The sequence below is a fragment of the Protobothrops mucrosquamatus genome, unplaced genomic scaffold (genome assembly GCF_001527695.2).
Source record: "Protobothrops mucrosquamatus isolate PMUCROS unplaced genomic scaffold, P.Mucros_1.0 scaffold_177, whole genome shotgun sequence".
Lineage (NCBI taxonomy): Eukaryota > Metazoa > Chordata > Lepidosauria > Squamata > Viperidae > Protobothrops > Protobothrops mucrosquamatus.
The window spans coordinates 3,056,470-3,074,617 of NW_015386253.1; the positions used below are offsets into that span (position 1 = coordinate 3,056,470).

Here is an 18,148-nt window from a genome sequence, read left to right on the forward strand (position 1 = left end):
TTATCAATAGTAGATCGGCTTTGTCTAAAACCTGCTTGTTCTTCTGTGAGGATATTGTTTTCCTCTACCCAGATTTCAATTCTGTTCAAAAGGTACCTAGCATATATTTTTGCTGCAATATCAATCAGGCTGATGGGCCTATAATTACTAGGGTCCTTATTATTCCCTTTTTTATATATGGGGACAACTATTGCCATCTTCCACCCATCTGGTATATGGCAGGTGTTATTTACAGTATGTGTGTAAAAAGATCTGCCAATACAGGGCCCCACCAATTGGGAAATTTCTTGAATAATTCTGCTGGTAAAAAATCCTCACCTGGGGCTTTATTGCTCTTTAAACTTTTGATGATGGATTGTATCTCCTTTTCTGAGACTGATGGCCAAGAGGGGGAATTTCTAGAGTTTACTAAATCATTTCTTAGAGACAATTTCTCTACCGATTCCATGGAAGCAAACAAACACTGATAATAATTCTCCCAGTCCTTGGCAGAGATTGGTATGTCAAACACAAATCTCCGCTCCTTCAGGATACCTGCTACAGAATGCCAAAATATTACTGAGTTATGACTTCTGGCAGCCAATTCGAGTTCTGACCAGATTGAAATGGCAAAGCTTTTTTTCTTTAATGTTATAGTTTTTTATATTCCCTTCTTGTGTGCAACATCTTAGCTTGTACATGGGCAGTAGGATTCCTCTGGGCAAGCCTCATGGCTGCCTTCAATTTCTTTTTCAGTCGCTGGCATTCAGGATCAAACTAGCAAGGTCTACCTACTTGGGCTCTTTTTGTAGGAGGTTTAGTTGTTAGATGTTTCTTCAGAATGTTACAGAGATTGGAGAATGCATTGAAGGCTGACATCCAGTCAGTAGAAGATGACTGGATTGTTCTAGCCCACTTAGTAGCATTCTCTGTTTTAAGGCATTCTAGTATTGCCTTAGTATCAACTTTGGCCCAAATTAATCTTTTATTTTGGGTCACCTCTACCTTTTTGGTGAGCCATCTATCAGCCATATTATATGGTCTTAAATCTGAGGGACCTTGCAGTGTCACGCTTACAGGCTGGTGGTCGCTATTATCACTAAGGTGTACTGTGACCTCAGAAAAGAGGTCAACTTTATCTCTAGACACACAAAAGAGATCCAGTACACTGCTTGAATTGGCAGAGTGGTATGTGTAGGGATATGTGTAATTCTTATCCTTACCTCCCAGAATTTGGAGATTACCCTTAAAAATTAAGGAGACTAGGAGCAGGCCAGCAGCATTACTTTTGCAGTCTCTCGAGAGCCACTGGGGATGGTTATCAAAAAATTCCCCTGGGANAGATTAGAGAATGCATTGAAGGCTGACATCCAGTCAGTAGAAGATGACTGGATTGTTCTAGCCCACTTAGTAGCATTCTCTGTTTTAAGGCATTCTAGTATTGCCTTAGTATCAACTTTGGCCCAAATTAATCTTTTATTTTGGGTCACCTCTACCTTTTTGGTGAGCCATCTATCAGCCATATTATATGGTCTTAAATAAGAACTTTATTAATTTAAGATTGGCAAAAGAGAATATTATTGGAAGAAGAGGAAATCAAGTAAAGCCACTGTATGGACTATAGAATTATAGAAATTAATTGTTATTGCTTTTTAAACATTAACCCAGACAACACGTTTACCAAATATTAAGGTGTATGTTAAAAATTAATAAAACATATTTTTTTAAAAAAGATTGTGAGTATTCTTATGTCATATTAACTTCTCTCTGTCCCCCCAATTTTTCAGATTGAATTCTGAGAAGTTTAATTTTTTTTTTTTAAAAAAATCCTCTAATAAATGTCCTTCTTTACGAGACATTTGTTGTTTGTTTTTAAGGGAAATGCAGTGGCTCAGTGTTTAAGACACTGGGTTTGTCAGCTGCAAAGCTGGTAGTCCAGGTTTAAGATCCAAGCTCCACATGATTGGGTGAGCTCCTGTCCCCATCCCAGCTCCTTCTAACTTAGCAGTTTGAAAGCAAAGAAATGTAAGTAGATAAATAGGCACAGCGCTTCATGTTGGCCACATGATTAGGGAAATAGAGATTCAGACAGGCTCAATGGCCTTGAAATGGATATGAGCACCGCCCCCTTAATTGGCAACGACTAGCAAGGTAATATCCACAGGAACTCCTTTACCTTTTTGTGGACGTTTGTTCATGATGGGCATAGGATGTTGTTTTGTTTGTATAGATAAGGACTTGAAGAATTATAATTAATACACTAGAGATAAATCACTCAGACACATCTTTATCAATAATATATATTTAATACATTTTTTGTATATTTGACAGCATCCTTTTTATGTTACTTTTATACATGAAATAAACCAATGTTTGAAAAAAGATAAGTATTCTATTAAATTTCTACAGTAAAATAGACTGAGAATACTCATTATTAATATATTATGGGATTTTAGTTCAAAATCCATTTGATATTGCACAATCCATGGCAAACAACATCCCAGATTTTAGCATTAAATCCTTATTGCTACTCAACTCAAAATAAAATATGCTTTTAGCACATAACAACATTCAACAAAGAAATCCATTAACCAAACCTGCACAGTATTCTGTAATAATATCAAGCAGCTAAGCCCTATTGCTCATATCCTAGTGTTGAACTGGTTGAACTTAAAGTTCAAGCTAATTTGTAGAGAGTGCAAAAAGAATAATTTCTAGCATGATGGTGTTTCCACCAGATAAAGTCTAAAGGATGGCATGATAACAATATAGCTGTATGTTATAGTATTATCCATGCCATACATAATTTAGCATCTTTTCTGCCAACTAGAAATCTACCTTTGTTGTCCATCATAAATACTATTTTTTAAAAAAGTCAGCAGATATAGGGAAATCCAAGTGCTGTATCTGGGAACTGGGAATTTAAAATACTCAACATTAATTGGAAAAGGCTGGAGTAAAGTATTGCTTAACTAAATGCATCTTCTGCTCCTTGTTTCAAATTTTCCTTTAAGCCTGCATTCAGCATCTTCAAGAGAAAATATTCAAAACTTGTAAAGTCTATGTCTGAGCAGTAACAATTCCATTTATATTGCTTATCTTTCACAAACATGTCACTCATATGATAAAAAATAATATAAACTGTAAAAGTAAATATATTTTTTAGGATTTTTTTTCTGGACCAAAGTCTGTGTAACATGTTGGTATGGCTATAACTTGTTTAGATAAAAGAGTAGCTTGCACCAGATGTTTTATTTTACTTCATGGTAATTGTATAGCATGATCAGGCAGGGGACTTAAAGCTTTATCAGTGTTAATGTTTATGCAAAACTGATTTTCTAGTTGTCTGTCTGTCTGTTGCTGACTCAATATAACTAACAATAATTAGTGTTATACATATGTTAAATCTTCTAAATTGAAAAATAAATTTCCTATTCTTAGCTTTTTAATAAATTTTTTGGTATCAAATGCAGCAGAATATAACTATTTTGTCTGTTTAATAAACAAAATGGCTTTTGAATAACTGGCACACAGTGTAGAATCATTATTGCTCTCATAAAAGCTATGCTTTTTTCTCATGCATGTATTTAAATATATATTTCTGAATTATTGCATAAATCTTGGAAGATTTTATATCCTTCTGTGATTTTGGTGCTTCATATGTATATGTGTGTGTGTCTGTATGCGTACACACAGACACACATACACATACACATGTACACACAGACGCGCACACACAAACACACTCATACAAAAATAATAGTATTTCTTGCAAGATATATCATACAGGAAGAACTATGGAAAATCACTTCCATCATAAATCACTGGCCGTTGAACAGATAGGTGGAAAAAAACTTTTTTTGAGATAAATCTGTAAGAAAAACAACATAAGAAAATTAGTCAAAATGAAAATGTAAAATTAAGATCATTAATTTTATGGAGAAACAATGGAGCATGCAATTACAGGTAGTCCTTGTCTTACAATCATTAAGTGACTGTTCTAAGTTACAACGGCACTGAAAAAAGTGATTTATGACTGTTTTTCACACACGTTGCAGCATCCCCACGATTAAAAATTCAGATCTTTGGCAACTGGCATGTATTTATGACGGTTGAAGTGTCCAGTGTCATGTGATCAACTTTTGAGACCTTCTGACTAGCAAAGTCAACAAGGAAGCCAGATTTACTTAACAACCATATAACCATGTTACTAACTTAACAACTGCAGTGATTTACTTAACAGCTATGGCAAAAGAGGCAAAATTCATTTAACAACTGTCTTGCTTAAAAAGAACTAAACAACTACAACCAAATAAAGTTCAAATCTCTTCCTCTGAATTGGATCAATGTGACCCTAGCCACACAATGGATGGCTATTTTTTTTTCTTTATGGCAAAATTACCTCATTCAATAGAATATCATAATATATAAAACAGTAATAAGAAGCTAAATAAAAGGATATTTTAAAACTAAAGAGGAATAATTAAAGCATCAACAATTTAAAAAAAAATGAAATAATTTTGACTGTAATCAAGAAAAGAAAAATATTTCGATATTTAAAACACAGTAATTGTGTAGGTTTTAGAGGAACACAATTTCTATATTAACTCCACACTCAGAATGAAGTAAGTGATAATTCCTAAATATCCATAACATCACAACCATAAAAAATACTCTCTGTTCTCCAACACACCCACCTAGAAAAAGTGTTGTCAAAAATAAGTATGTAAATTCCAGGATTTCGGACTTTTACATTCCCTCTGATGGTTTCCTTATGAGAATTGCAGCGAGTCATAGGAATAAGAACCTGCAAAATATATATCAATATATTAGCCGGAAAGAATTTTGCCAGTATAAATTAACTTAGGGAATGAATGAATGAATGAATGAATATGCTTTTAACCAGCCTGCCCAAATGCTTTCTCTATGTGTTGACTATTGATTAATTAATTAATTAATTAATATATCACCCATCTCACTATCAAGCAACTGTGGGCAGCCTACAATATAGTAAAAATAATATAAAACATTAAATATTAAAATTAACAAAATTAGCTAAGATAGGAACCAATGTACAATGGGGTAGAAATGAAATCCTCAAGATTCTTAACCCACTAACTACATTATGGAATGCCCCAAGCCAATCAGCAGAGCCAGGTTTTGAAACCCTTTCAGAAGGCCAAAATATTATTTGAAAGATACAGTAATGAGAAGGAAATAGAGAACAAAAGATTTTCAGCAACCTTCTGTTTGATACTTATAGCATAATGGATCAGTCAGAGCTTCTTATGACAGGGATGGACAACCTAGAGCAAAAATGCCCCCACATTTTTTAACCCCAGAGCCTTTTCATGCAGGGCAAATCCAAACAAAAATTGGCAGTATTGTTTCCTGCTATCTACAGATTAGAACTCTACTCCCCACTAAAACTATAGCATGTGGCCTAATTATATTTTTGGGACAGAGATCTAGAACGGTGTAGCTCTAGTAGCAAATAACAGATTTTCTTAGTTGAATTGATTTGTTCATAATTATATTATGTGCAATGTTTCCATGGAGAAGAACAATTCTGTATGAAGGGCTAACTTACTTTGCATTGATCCAGAGAGGTGTCTTCTGATTGCTTGTACACTGCGCTGAACGATATGCTCTTTGGGTCTGATGAAAACACCCAACTTATTGTAAGGCCAGTCTCGTCTACAGTGATTGGAATAATGCTGTAAGTACTTGACTTAATAAACAGTTCTCTGGTACCTTCTCCAAACTTTAAAATCTCCTCCACTGTGAGAGGTAGCTTTAACCTGAAGATAACAAGACCAAAAAAAAAGCTTGACCAACCAATCACATAAAATGTGAAAAACTCATTTCTTACTTGCAAGAACATTTGTTATAAATCAATGTTGTTAAAAGAAACAATGGTTTAAAATTATTGTCCTTCTGGCCAATGGCAGTTTCTTCCAAATAAACAAAGGGAAATAAGCTGGGCTTACATCATTTCTCCTGACTTCAGCAAGCAGATCTCTGCATCTTGGGCCATTTTCAAATCATCAGATTCATCAACAGTTGAGGAGCTGTTTCTGGGGACATAGATAATCAGATTATCATAATCAGATATTATTCCCAAAATGTATATAGAAATCTTCTGAAAATCCAAAATCCATGATGGCTTATGATAAAATTAAATTAAAATGATCAAAATTAGCTAAGGTAGGAACCATGAACCTATGGATGGGAGATAGCATGGTTATCTGTTTCAGTCAGGATTCAGGTCCAATTTTGGGATGGAAATAGCACTGATCATGTTTTATGATGTCTTGGCGGGAACAAGACAGGGATTATCTACTTGACCTCTCAGCAGCTTGTGATACTATTGATCATGGTATTCTTCTGAAATGGCTCTAGGAGCTGGGAGTGGAGGGCACTGTGTTACTCCGATTCACTTTCTTTCTTCAAGGACATTCTCAGTTGGTGTTGATGAGGGGCAAGAGTCTAATCCCCAGGCCCTGTTTTGCAGAATCTCAAGGATCAGTACTTTCTCTGCTGCTGTTAATATTTACATGAAACTGCTGGGGGAGATCATCCATCACTATGGTTAAAATATCATCAGAATGCTGATGATATTCAGCTGTACATCTCTGTCCATGGGGAGTTAAATGATGCTGCAATCGCCTTTTTTTAGTGCCTGGAGGCTGTTGAGCTATGGATGAAAAACAAAAGGCTAAAATTGAACTTTGGCAAGATACAGTGGCTCTAGGCCCTTTGCCTCTTAGAGTATTACCATCTTTGGTCATGGATAAGGTGGACTACCCCAGACTGACGTGGTGCATAATCTGGAGGTTATCCTAGATTCACAACTCCTGCTCAAGGAGCAGGTGGCAGTGCTAATCAGGAGTATTGTTGGAGTACTGATGATGGGCTCCAGCACAAATCCAAAAGCTCGGAAAACTAAACCTCTGGTCCTGGTGTCCAACCCAGATTGGATCCTGCAACATTATCCTGCCTTCATTGGATTTATTACAGTTAACTAGTAACCACTTCTATTTGGACTTATATAAGACAGACTTATTCTGGAACTGAAGCAATTATATTTAAACAACAATTGATAAGAGATGGCATTAAGAAACCAACAAGGATATTTGATCCAGGATAAACTATTTATAACTTTTAGGATAATTTGGGATAGATAAGATGCTGTGGTAAACATTCTACCAGTGGATTACAATAAAGTTTGTTAACAGAGCCGTGGAAGCAGTACATGAGTGTGCATGCGCATGCAGCTCCACTTGCTTGAACAGCAGGCAAGTGCGCACGAAGCTCCATTTGTGCAAGTGACTTTGGGGATATTCGATACTTCCTCTGGTACCATTAAAACTCCCAGATCTATCAGATATTTTAGGTTTTGTTTCTGAACATGCCTACCATAGCAGTCTTACTACCTACAAGATGATTGCTTTTAAAATATCTACCCACCAAAATTATTTGTTGTGCTTGCTCTATATAATCTGCACAGATTTTTATGGAAGTGTGCATAAAATGAACACTTCAACATTGTGTCAAATTTCAATAAAATTTAATAAAATTGTTGCAAACTGAAAATGGAGTCTTTGGTGCTCTCTGAGCTTAACTGTTTGCTTGCAGTTGTTTCATTATCAGTGCTAGTGAATGTAGAGGGTTGCTTGAACAGAAAAGCAGAAAACAACAACCTAGCAAAAATCAATATTTTAATCAAGAAATGATATCCAGGAGAAATCCACATCTCCACCAATACTAGCAAGGCAAGCCACTGTATATTAACAGGGAGCAACTTCCCCCACACACACACTAGCACTGATTAGGTTACCTAGTCAGATAATGAAAAGTCTGCAGATAAACAACCAAGCTCAGAGAACACCAAGGATTTCATAGTTCAAACTTGAGCTACTATTTATTTATGTATTTATTTGTTAAATTTATTTGCTATCTATCTGATCATGTGGTTATTCTAGGTCAGTGCCCCCGACCTTTTGGGCAGCAGGGACCGGTTCTGTGGAGAAAGGTTTTATTGCACACCAAAGGGGATGTGATTTTACGTGCTGCCTGCATCCTGTAGATGGGCTTTGCTTGTTTGCATGGTCCGGTCACTGGCATGCCGAGGACCAATGCCAGTCCACAGACTGGGGGTTGGGGACCCTTATTCTAGGTGACTTACAACAATAAAATATATTCTATTAAAAATGCTGAATATAGATGTCAAGCCCCGTGGGCTCGACATTCGAGGGGGGGAAACCAAAAGCAGCAACGCATGGACCACCGTTGACAGCAGCACCGGCGGCGAATGTAGCACCGCCGAACAGCCGGGAGGCCAGTCGGCCTGATTCCGGGGCTGCTGATCAGCTGGCAGTCCCATATGGCCTCCGTGCCATCAGCAGCCATCCGCAGCACTGCTGAGCAGCCGGGAGGTCAATCGGCCTGGTTCCAGGGCCACCGATCAGCTTGCGGTCCTGTACGGCCTCCGCGCCTTCTGCAGCACTGCCAGATAGCTGGGAGGCCTCCGATTGGCTGAGCGCTGCATGGCGAAGGCGACAATGCCAGCAAGGACCGTGGGGGTGCCCGAGGGTGAAGCGGAGGCTTACCGGAACAGAGAACGGCTCCGACGCTCCACTGTGCAACGCCAACCGGCAGAGACATGACGGCAGGCCAGGGGGAACCTGGCTGCCTTTAAAGACAAACACCGGATGCTGGCCTGCTGTGTAGGGGGATGGAGCTGTAGGGAGGAAAGTATTTAACGCCACCAGACCAAGACCCGAAGAAAGGAGGTGGAGAAGGGAGTAGGATGGCAACTGCAAGTCAAGAGAGTACCAAGGGTGAACCCCCCCTTTCCAACTGTGTATGCCAACCTCACTGAGGTGTTCAGTGAGCAGGAGTGTGATGTCCTGCCTCCTCACCGGCCAACCGACTGCGCAATCGACAACTGCCCAAACCCCGGATGATGCCCAGGGAGATGTAGGAGTTGCGTCGATATATTGACCGGAACCTGGTGAGAGGCTTTATCCAGCCGACCCGTTCACAGATAGCAGCTCATGTTCTGTTCAAAGAGAAGGAAGACGGCTCCTTGAGATTGCGTGTTGACTTCCGTGGGATTAACGGGGTTTGTGTGGAGAACATGTACCCCCTGCCACTCTTGAAAGACCTGTTAGCTCATCTGGCGAATGGAAAGGTGTTCACCAAGCTGGACTTATGGGAGGCATATTACAGGGTCTGCATCAAACGAGAGGATGAGTGGAAGATAGCCTTCAACTGCCCACTTGGTAGTTACCAGTTCAGGGTGATGCCGTTTGGGTTGCAGGGGGCCCCCATGGTATTTATGCAGCTCATCAATGAGGTGCTGCATGAACACGTATACCGTGGAATGCTAGTATACCTGGATAACATCTTAATATACACTTCCACCATGGAGGAACACATCTGATTGGTGAGACAGGTGCTGGAGAAACTGTTGAAAGCACACCTGTTTGTAAAACTCTCTAAGTGCAAATTCCACCAAACCCGGCTGGACTATCTTGGCTACAGGATATCAGGGGCAGGGGTGGAAATGGACCCTAACAAGGTCAGGGCCGTGCTGGAGTGGCAAGTGCCACGGACCCGCCGTCAACTGCAGTTTCCTGGGGTTTGCCAACTTTTATCGGCAATTCATCTCGTTTGCAGCGGTAGCTCTACCCGACAGACCTGCTCCACACATGACAAACTGCAATGAAGCCACGGCCCGGTCACCCACTAGCGTGGACCACTGCATACCAAAAGGCCTTTGAGGACCTAAAGGTCCTGTTTGCAAGGGAGCCAGTCTTGCTCCACCCAAGTCCCGACATTCCAGTCGTGGTGCAGGCAGAGGCCAGTGACGTCGTGGTGGGAGCAGTGTTACTGCAAAAGAACAGCCAGGGGGCGTTACAGCCCTGTGCCTATATGTCGCGGAAACTGATGGAAACCGAGAGGGCATGGGCCATTTGGGAGAAGGAGGTGTTTGCCGTACAGTGGGCATTGTCCACATGGCGACACCTACTAGAGGGGGAGAAGAAACCGTTTGAGGTCTGGACAGACCATAAGAACTTTGAGGTGTTGCAGTCGCCGAGGCACTTGTCCCCCAAACATATCTGTTGGGCGCAGTACTTCCAATGCTTCCATTTCTGGTTGAGGTATGTACCAGGGAGGAAGAACTTTCTCACCAATGCTCTGTCGCGAATGCCTCAATATGATGGTAAGCGGGAGGAGGTAGTACAGGCAATCATGCCCCCCTACCGGCAAGCTGCAGCAAGGGTGGTACCGCATAACCTGGCTGTCGACCTGGTCCAGGAGCTGCACAAGGCAGTCCAGGATGACCCCTGGTTACAGGAACATCCAGGCCTACTGACATGGAATGATGACCTAGCGTGGAAAGGCGACAAGCTGTATGTCCCACAGGCTCTATGGCAGGAAGTGTTACGACGGTGCCATGATGTAAAGCAAGCGGGACATTTCGGGTTCCTTAAAACCCTATATCTGGTGCGGTGTCAGTTCTGGTGGCTGCACATGAAAGCAGACATGGAGACCTACGTTCAGGGGTGCCATGTTTGTGCCACCACTAAGCCCCATACAGGGAAGCCTGTAGGGTTGTTACAATCGGTAGCGGACCCAACCCGACCATGGGAGGACATCACAATGGACTTTATTATGGAGTTACCGGAGAGTCATGGTTATACCGTGATCTGGACCATCACAGACCTCTTCTCCAAGCAGGCCCACTTTGTCCCATGTAAGGGGTTGCCGTCCACCCGCAAGCTGGTCAAATTATCGCACAAGTGTATCGCTTACACGGGGTGCCCCAATGGATCATCTCAGATCGGGGGGTGCAATTCACCGCTCGATTCAGGCAGGAGTTTATCTGGTGCATTGGGTCGTCTCAAGGTCTCAGTTCGGCGTATTACCCTAGCATCAATGGAGCAGCAGAACGCGCAAGCACGACGGTGGAGTGCTACCTACAGAGCTACGTATCATACCAGCAGACGGACTGGGTTGACCTACTACCGTTCGCAGAAGTAGCGTACAACGATGCAGTGCATAGCAGCACCAGGTTTGCCCCCTTTCGGGTAGTACACAGCCTGGATTTCGTCCCATTCCCCGAGTAAAACCAAGGGGACCCCTCGCCCTGCCAGCCCCAGGATTGGATAATGCACATCGGTGGGGGTAACGTAAAGAGTGCTTTGGTGAAAGCAGAGGAGAGCACTAAAACACAGGCCAACAGGAAGCGAAGGCCCCAAAAGCCTCTTTGGGTGGGTGATCGGGTGTATCTGTCGACTAAATATCTATGACTGAGGGTATCCTGTAAGAAGCTAGGTCTCAAGTACCTAAGGCAATTCCAGGTCACACAGGTCAACCGTACACTTGACCATACGGTTACAGCTACCCTGGTTCTTGGGGAACATACACCGTCTTTCACTGTTGCCTGTTGAAGCCGGTGGAGGGTTCCTCCTGTAGGCCCAAGGGAGAGGCACCAGGGGCTGTCAAGAGGAACCAGTACAAGGTACAGGAGATTCTGGACTCCCGGATCCGATGGGGACAATTACAGTACCTAGTGCGGTGGACGGGGTATCCTATCACAGAGGCATCCTGGGTAGGGGAATCAGACATCCATGCCCCCCCGGTTAATGCGGAAGTTCCATCGACAGTGCCCTAGTAAGCCGGGTAGGAGGTCAGCTGAACAGTGCGCAATAGCTTACATGTTTGTAAGTGCTTACATGTTTCTCCTTGCCTTCTAGGTGGAGCCCTGGTAGAGGGAGCTGCCTGTCAGGCCCCGTGGGCTCGACATTCAAGGGAAGGAGGAAACTGAAAGCAGCAGCGCACGGACCACCACCGACAGAAGCACCGCCGGCGAACACAGCACCACCGAACAGCTGGGAGCCCAGATGGCCCGATTCCAGGGCTGCCGGTCAGCTGGCAGTCCCGTACGGCCTTCACGCCTTCTGCAGCCATTCGCAGCACCGCCGGACAGCTGGGGAGGCCTCCGATTGGCTGAGGGTTGCGTGGCGAAGGTGACAATGCCAGCAAGGACCGCGGGGGTGTCTGAGGGTGAAGTGGAGGCTTACCGGAACAGAGAACGGCTCCAACACTCCACTGCGCAACGCCAACCAGCAGACAAGACAGCAGGCCAGGGGAAACCTGGCTGCCTTTAAAGACAAACACCGGATGCTGGCCTGCTGTGTAGGGGGGATGGAGCTGCAGGGAGGGAAGGTATTTAATGCACTGGGAGCAAAGCACTCCCAGCGCTGACATTGTTTGCGAATTGTTGGATTAAAGCATTTGTTGAAGCGTTCCTGTGTGCCAGTCACACTGTCTTTCTGTCATGTCTGAGGAGGCTAGGGACCAGTAAGGATGCTGACAATAGACACATTTGTATCTTTTCCTCCAAATAGTCATAAGCTACTCATGCTTCTTGAGGAAAGCAATTCACTGTATTGGGGATGTTTTGAGAAGTTAAGGCACACTTAAAAAAAGCATTACTTTTTGCAACATCTTCAAAATTATATAGGTATTACCTAGATAAAACCAATATTTTAAATTTGTCCAAACCAGTATTTCTTATTTGAACCTCAGTAACATAATTTGTTTATACTTCCAATAAGATCATACAAGAAAATGTACACAACAATTTAATTATATCACGATACAAATACCCAAACACAAATATATTTTCCCACAATTAGCTGTGTTATTCAAATCAGAGATATTTAATGATAAACCAGATGCATAAGCAACCTAATTTCTTTTCCTGTAAAATTGTACAGGAAGCACATGGTAACAAATAAATATATATATGGTTACCTCAAATGTCGCCTTCATGCCCTGCCTGATATTAAACAAGATAAGGTTGTACCATTGCAAGGTAAGCTGTTATCTCTGTCAGATTTACATTTAAAATATTTATATATAAGGAAATAAGTTAGATAAGTCACCAACTTTTAAAAGAATGATGTTGAAAAGTGTATATACTGTACTTCTTCAAATATGTTGTATTTTAAAAAGTAGATTGCTTTTATTTTTTATAAATCCCACATTCTTAAATCTCACTTTTCATATATCCACTTCTACAGCTTTTAAATAACTGACTCATTTTCTTTTCAAAGAATATTGGCTGTAAAAATGCATCAGTACTGCAATGTATTTATTTGCAAAAGGAGAACAAACAAATCCAAGCATTATTATCAAAAGATGCCATAAATCATCAGTTAACTCCATCTTCCTATGATTATTATGCATATTCAACTTAAAAATGGTATTCTTATTTTGTTTTACTTATTCTTAAAGTATTTGATGAGTTTTATAAAAGTAGATCAAAAATAAAGATACCAAAAGATAAAAACATAATTAAAGTATAATTGTCAAATGAAGTATTCAACACTGCATTCTCCCCTTCATTTCCCCCCGACTAGTATTTAGATATTTATACTTTGCTTTAAAGTTTTAGAGTTGTTGTTTATATCTATGTAAATAATTTTTCAACCCTGAACTATAAATACTCTCTTCAGTAAATCATTTCTTCAGCTTCTTTTTAACCACCTGAAAATCCTTACTGGATGACTACGTACTTTTTTTGTGGCTTTTACTTATGTATACTGATGTATATATAAGTGCATAATACAATTATTATGTACTTACACATACTTGATCAGCTGCATGATCTCATACCTTAATTCAGAATTAATATAGTAGAAACATATTTCACTATGAAGGTTCAGATTGTGTCTTGGGTTGATGATTGTTGGTTCCTTTTATGAAACTAAATTTTACCTATGATTACAGCCATAAAACATAGATTTTAAAAAGTGAATAATCTATTTTCTGGACACACTGGGGATTCAAGATATTAGCATTTTGAATCAATTCAGTTCTGGGGAAACTGCTTTTAAAACTTCTATAGAATCAAACAAAAAGTTTGATTTATATTACTTTTTAACTGAAATACTTGATAATTGGACTCTTTGGTTATGATGCCATTATTGCTTTTGAATTTCTAGATTTTAGAGAATTCAAGTGAAATTTATAAGCCCATAAATTATGTTTTAACATGTTCAAAGATCTGAAGAAGCTGACTTCATGCTATCTTTGGAAATAGTTTATTAAGATTAACTGGTCAAAGGCTGTTATTCAAAGTATGCAATTTCCTTTGATCTTAATAGTAAAAATATTTTGTATGTTTTGTACATTTCAGAGAATGTTTAATAAGAGTTGGCTTCTATTGCCTTATTATTGAAGGGCAATTTCAAAATTGGAAACTTAAATGGTTTTTATTTATTCTACTCTTTGTCACATATGGGGCTAAAATCAATAGGATTGTTAACATGATTTGGATCAATTAATACAATTAATAATCGTATTAAAACTGCATATAATCTTTTTGCCTATGTTTCCTATATGTGAAATTTAACAAGCCATTAACAATTGTGAACTTTTTGGATTCAGGGCTGAATGTGACATAATTGGAAAGATCCAATGCGATCTGCCATTGTAAACACCACATTCTTTATTTTTTTTAACAGAGGACAAAAAAGAAGACTTCTGAATAGTTTCCTCTTGGAAAACAGAGGTAATTTATGATGTAATCTTTTCTTTCTTTTTATTTTCTTCAAATATCATTATTTTAGTGTTGCTTTACATTGTTAATACTATTATATGAATGTTTTTGTTATAAAGTAGTCCGATACAACTATACACTCTCAAACTAAGGAAATTAAAATGAAGAACTGTAGCAGCCTTCCCCAGTCTGATAATTCCCACCTGTATCTAGACTGCAATTGCCATCTCTGCATCTCCAAGCTGGTGAAGCATGACAGAAACTTCCCAGTAATAAATAGGGAAAATTGCATTGTAGATTTATCATGTGAACCATTTTCCAATATATATTCTTACAGGTATTAAAGGAAGGAACGCAAACATGGAAGAAGATGATTACTATGCATTTCTTAGCAACAACACTTCTGATGAAAGTTACTCATATGAAACCTTTTTGGAGTTCAAGCGAGTTTTCCTTGTCTGCATGTATTCATTTGCCTGCATCTTTGGAGTGACAGGAAACTCTTTGGTTATCATCATTCTGGTTTTTTACAAAAAAGTGAAAATGCTTACAGACATATTTTTAGTGAGCCTGGCTATTGCTGATTTCAGCTTTCTTTGCACGCTGCCCTTCTGGGCTTATTCTGCTGCAGAAGAGTGGGTCTTTTATACTCTCCCATGTCAAATCATCCTTGGTTTTTACACCTTGAATCTCTATGGTTCTATGTTAACTCTCACTTCTATAACTGTTGACAGATATTTTGTAATTGTGCAAGCGACCAAAACTCATATCAGTCAACACAAAAGAAGATTCTGGGGTATTGTGGTCTGTATTTCAATTTGGATAATCTCTCTGCTGCTTGCTTTGCCACAGTTCATCTTCAGTACAGAGGAAAAGTTAGACAAAAAGATATGTTTTGCAAATTATGCTTCCCCATCTATTGAGCTGTTCACCGAAACAATTCAGATGACACTTGGATTCTTCTGTCCTATGCTCTTCATGATTATATGCTATTCAATCATTGTAAAAACTTTACTCAGTGCTAAGGGCTTCCACAAGCACAAATCCTTACAAATAATATTTGCTATTATTGTAACTTTCATTTTGACACAAATGCCCTACAACCTTTTGAAACTCATGCGGGCCTCAGACCGTAATATCATGCTCAACTACAGGTTTGAATATGCTTTGATCATCACAGAAGCAATTGCTTATTTCCATGGTTGCCTCAACCCAGTTCTCTATGTCTTTATTGGTGAGAAGTTTAGAAAGAACTTAGCAAAAGTTCTAAAAAATAATTGTTGTGTTAAACATCAAGTTACAAGACAGTGGCATACAACTGATGAAAATGGCTCCAAAAGTGGTACTGCCACAAATAATGCAGAGGAAACAAGCATGGTTCCCTTATAAGAGACCTGAGACATATTCTTATCTTCAGGATGATTTCGGTCCTAGTTTCCCTGCTCACTCATGAAAACAAGCAAGTTTTTAAATAGCTATCACGACTGTAAAATAGTAGTTTTCTGGCAGAGAAAATGAACAGAATCTCACTGCAGCCTCAATTCTTACGCTATAGGTTTCATCTGAGGAAAAAAAGACAAAATAAAAATATGCTAAATTATATAGCAGTTTTAGAACAAATTCTAAAATGCTTAGGCTAAATCTTGGCATCTTTTAATTGTAATCTACTGCTATTTTGAAATGCACTGCGAAGAAATTAAGAGTAGTTTGAAGAAATCACTAATATTTTAGCTTGCCTTTGTTCAATATAAGAACCTATTCACATTAATCACTGATATTTCTATACAGCTTAAAGGACAGCCTAATACATGTATTTGTTTTTCTTCTGCTTTTCATAGTGAAATATGCTTTACCCTGACTACAATATTAATCTATACAGACATTCTATTCCTGCTGATAATAGATTCACGAGATATTGAGTAAAAGAGCGTCCATAAACTTTGTTCCCTCAATTTAAAACCAATTGTATGGCACCTAATTCAGTTACAGAATGTTGCCTGGCTGTTATTATTAAATAAAATAATATGACTAAATGACTAAATAAACAGTTGGCATCTACTGAAATAACTCCAAATTCTGTTTTCCCATTTGCAGATAGGGAGGGAGGGAAAGAAACACTCTAGGGCAGGCTTTGTCTCAGACATTTTTTCTGGTTTTTACACAATTCTAAAATGTAATTTGATTTATATGAGATCTTCCCTTTGCTGATCGGTAGAAATGAACTAAACTGGCCAAAGAAATCAGTATCTTCAAGATTATGCCTGAGTTCATCATACATTATTTTGCAGTAAGTCCTCACATCTATGGAATTCACTACCGCCTTCTCTGTCCGCAGCAGTCAGATTTGTACCGTCAAACCTAGCAGACAACTTTATCTCCCCAAAAGCAGAGAAGGAAACTGTTTTTATATAAATGACAGATGGTATAATAATGCCAAGGTGGTTTCAAGTCTGTGCTCCCCAGATGTGGAGCTTCTGACCATCAAATGCAGACCCTTCTATCTGCCTAGAGAATTCTCTATTACCATTATCACAGCTGTGTATATCCCCCCCTAATGCAAACAGAGGAGAGGCCCTGAAGGTTCTCTGTCATACCATCAGTGACTTACAAACTACTCACTCAGAGGGTGTGTTTATTGCAGTGGGGGACTTTAATCAAGTTGATTTGAAAACTACTCTGCCACATTTCCATCAATATGTGGACTTTGCAACCAGAGGGGTCAATACACTGGATCTTGCTTATTCCAACATCAAGAAGGCTTTCAAAGCTATCCCCCGCCCTCACCTGGGCCCCTCTGATCATCTCTCAGTACTGCTTATTCCAGTATATAAACCTTTATTAGTCAGAGTGAAACCTACAGTAAAGCAGGTGAGGGTTTGGACAGAGGGAGCTATAGAAGCATTACAAGACTGCTTTGAGTGCACGGATTGGGGCATGTTTAAAGAAGCAGCAACTGATAACCAACATACAAATGTTGAGGAATATGCCACTATGGTGTCTGCATATATCCAAACGTGCATAGAAGATGTCTGTGTCCTGAAAAGCATTGTTGTGAGGGCGAATGAAAAACCGTGTCTGACTTGTGAGGTCCACAAGATGCCGAAAGCACGGAATGCAGCTTTTAAATCTGGTGACATGCTGGCACTTAGGCCAGAGCAAATCTGAAAAGTGCCATAAAAGGTGCAAAGCAAGCCTATTGCCAGAAAATTCAGAACTTTTTTCAGGACCCAAAAAACACCGGGTGAATGTGGAAAGGAATCCAGGCCATTACGGATTACAAGGTGACCCCATCAAGATGCAAGGACGACACAGACTTCCTAAACAAACTGAATACATTTTTTGGTAGATTTGAGGCATCAAATAGCACTCAACCTGCCATCGGCGGGCGAGGATTTCAACCTGCCATCGGCGGGCGAGGCGTCGGCGGCAGCTCAGGAGTTCTTGGCTTCCATGACGGCCTTGGACTTGACCCAGTTGGTACATGCCCCCACTCACGTGGGGGGACACACACTAGATCTAATTTTTATCTCTGGCCAGTGGCAGAATGATCTGGAAATGGGGGAGGTAGTTATAGAGCCCCTGTCATGG

General features: G+C 40.0%; 2 protein-coding genes across 2 annotated transcripts in view; one reads left to right on the plus strand and one right to left on the minus strand.

The window, feature by feature from the left end:
• Positions 1 to 2,282: 2,282 nt before the first annotated feature.
• The window catches only part of FYCO1 (FYVE and coiled-coil domain containing 1), a 49,723-nt gene continuing 33,857 nt past the window's right edge, over positions 2,283 to 18,148 (minus strand). The window contains exons 15-18 of the mRNA XM_015823030.1: positions 5,970 to 6,056; positions 5,570 to 5,780; positions 4,677 to 4,786; positions 2,283 to 3,850 (exon numbers count right to left, since the gene is read on the minus strand). Of these exons, the coding sequence (XP_015678516.1) occupies positions 3,775 to 3,850; positions 4,677 to 4,786; positions 5,570 to 5,780; positions 5,970 to 6,056 (484 nt within the window). The 3' untranslated portion in view covers positions 2,283 to 3,774. The remainder of the gene's footprint in view (positions 3,851 to 4,676; positions 4,787 to 5,569; positions 5,781 to 5,969; positions 6,057 to 18,148) is intronic.
• On the plus strand, positions 14,565 to 16,577 carry CXCR6 (C-X-C motif chemokine receptor 6). Its single transcript, XM_015823019.1, has one exon. It carries the CDS (start codon positions 14,921 to 14,923, stop codon positions 15,947 to 15,949), a length of 1,029 nt encoding a protein of 342 aa, XP_015678505.1. The 5' UTR covers positions 14,565 to 14,920; the 3' UTR covers positions 15,950 to 16,577.

What these genes read in the sequence shown, in the direction of transcription:
- CXCR6 (XM_015823019.1), top strand. Translation starts at nt 14,921, where the DNA reads ATGGAAGAAGATGATTACTATGCATTTCTTAGCAACAACACTTCTGAT.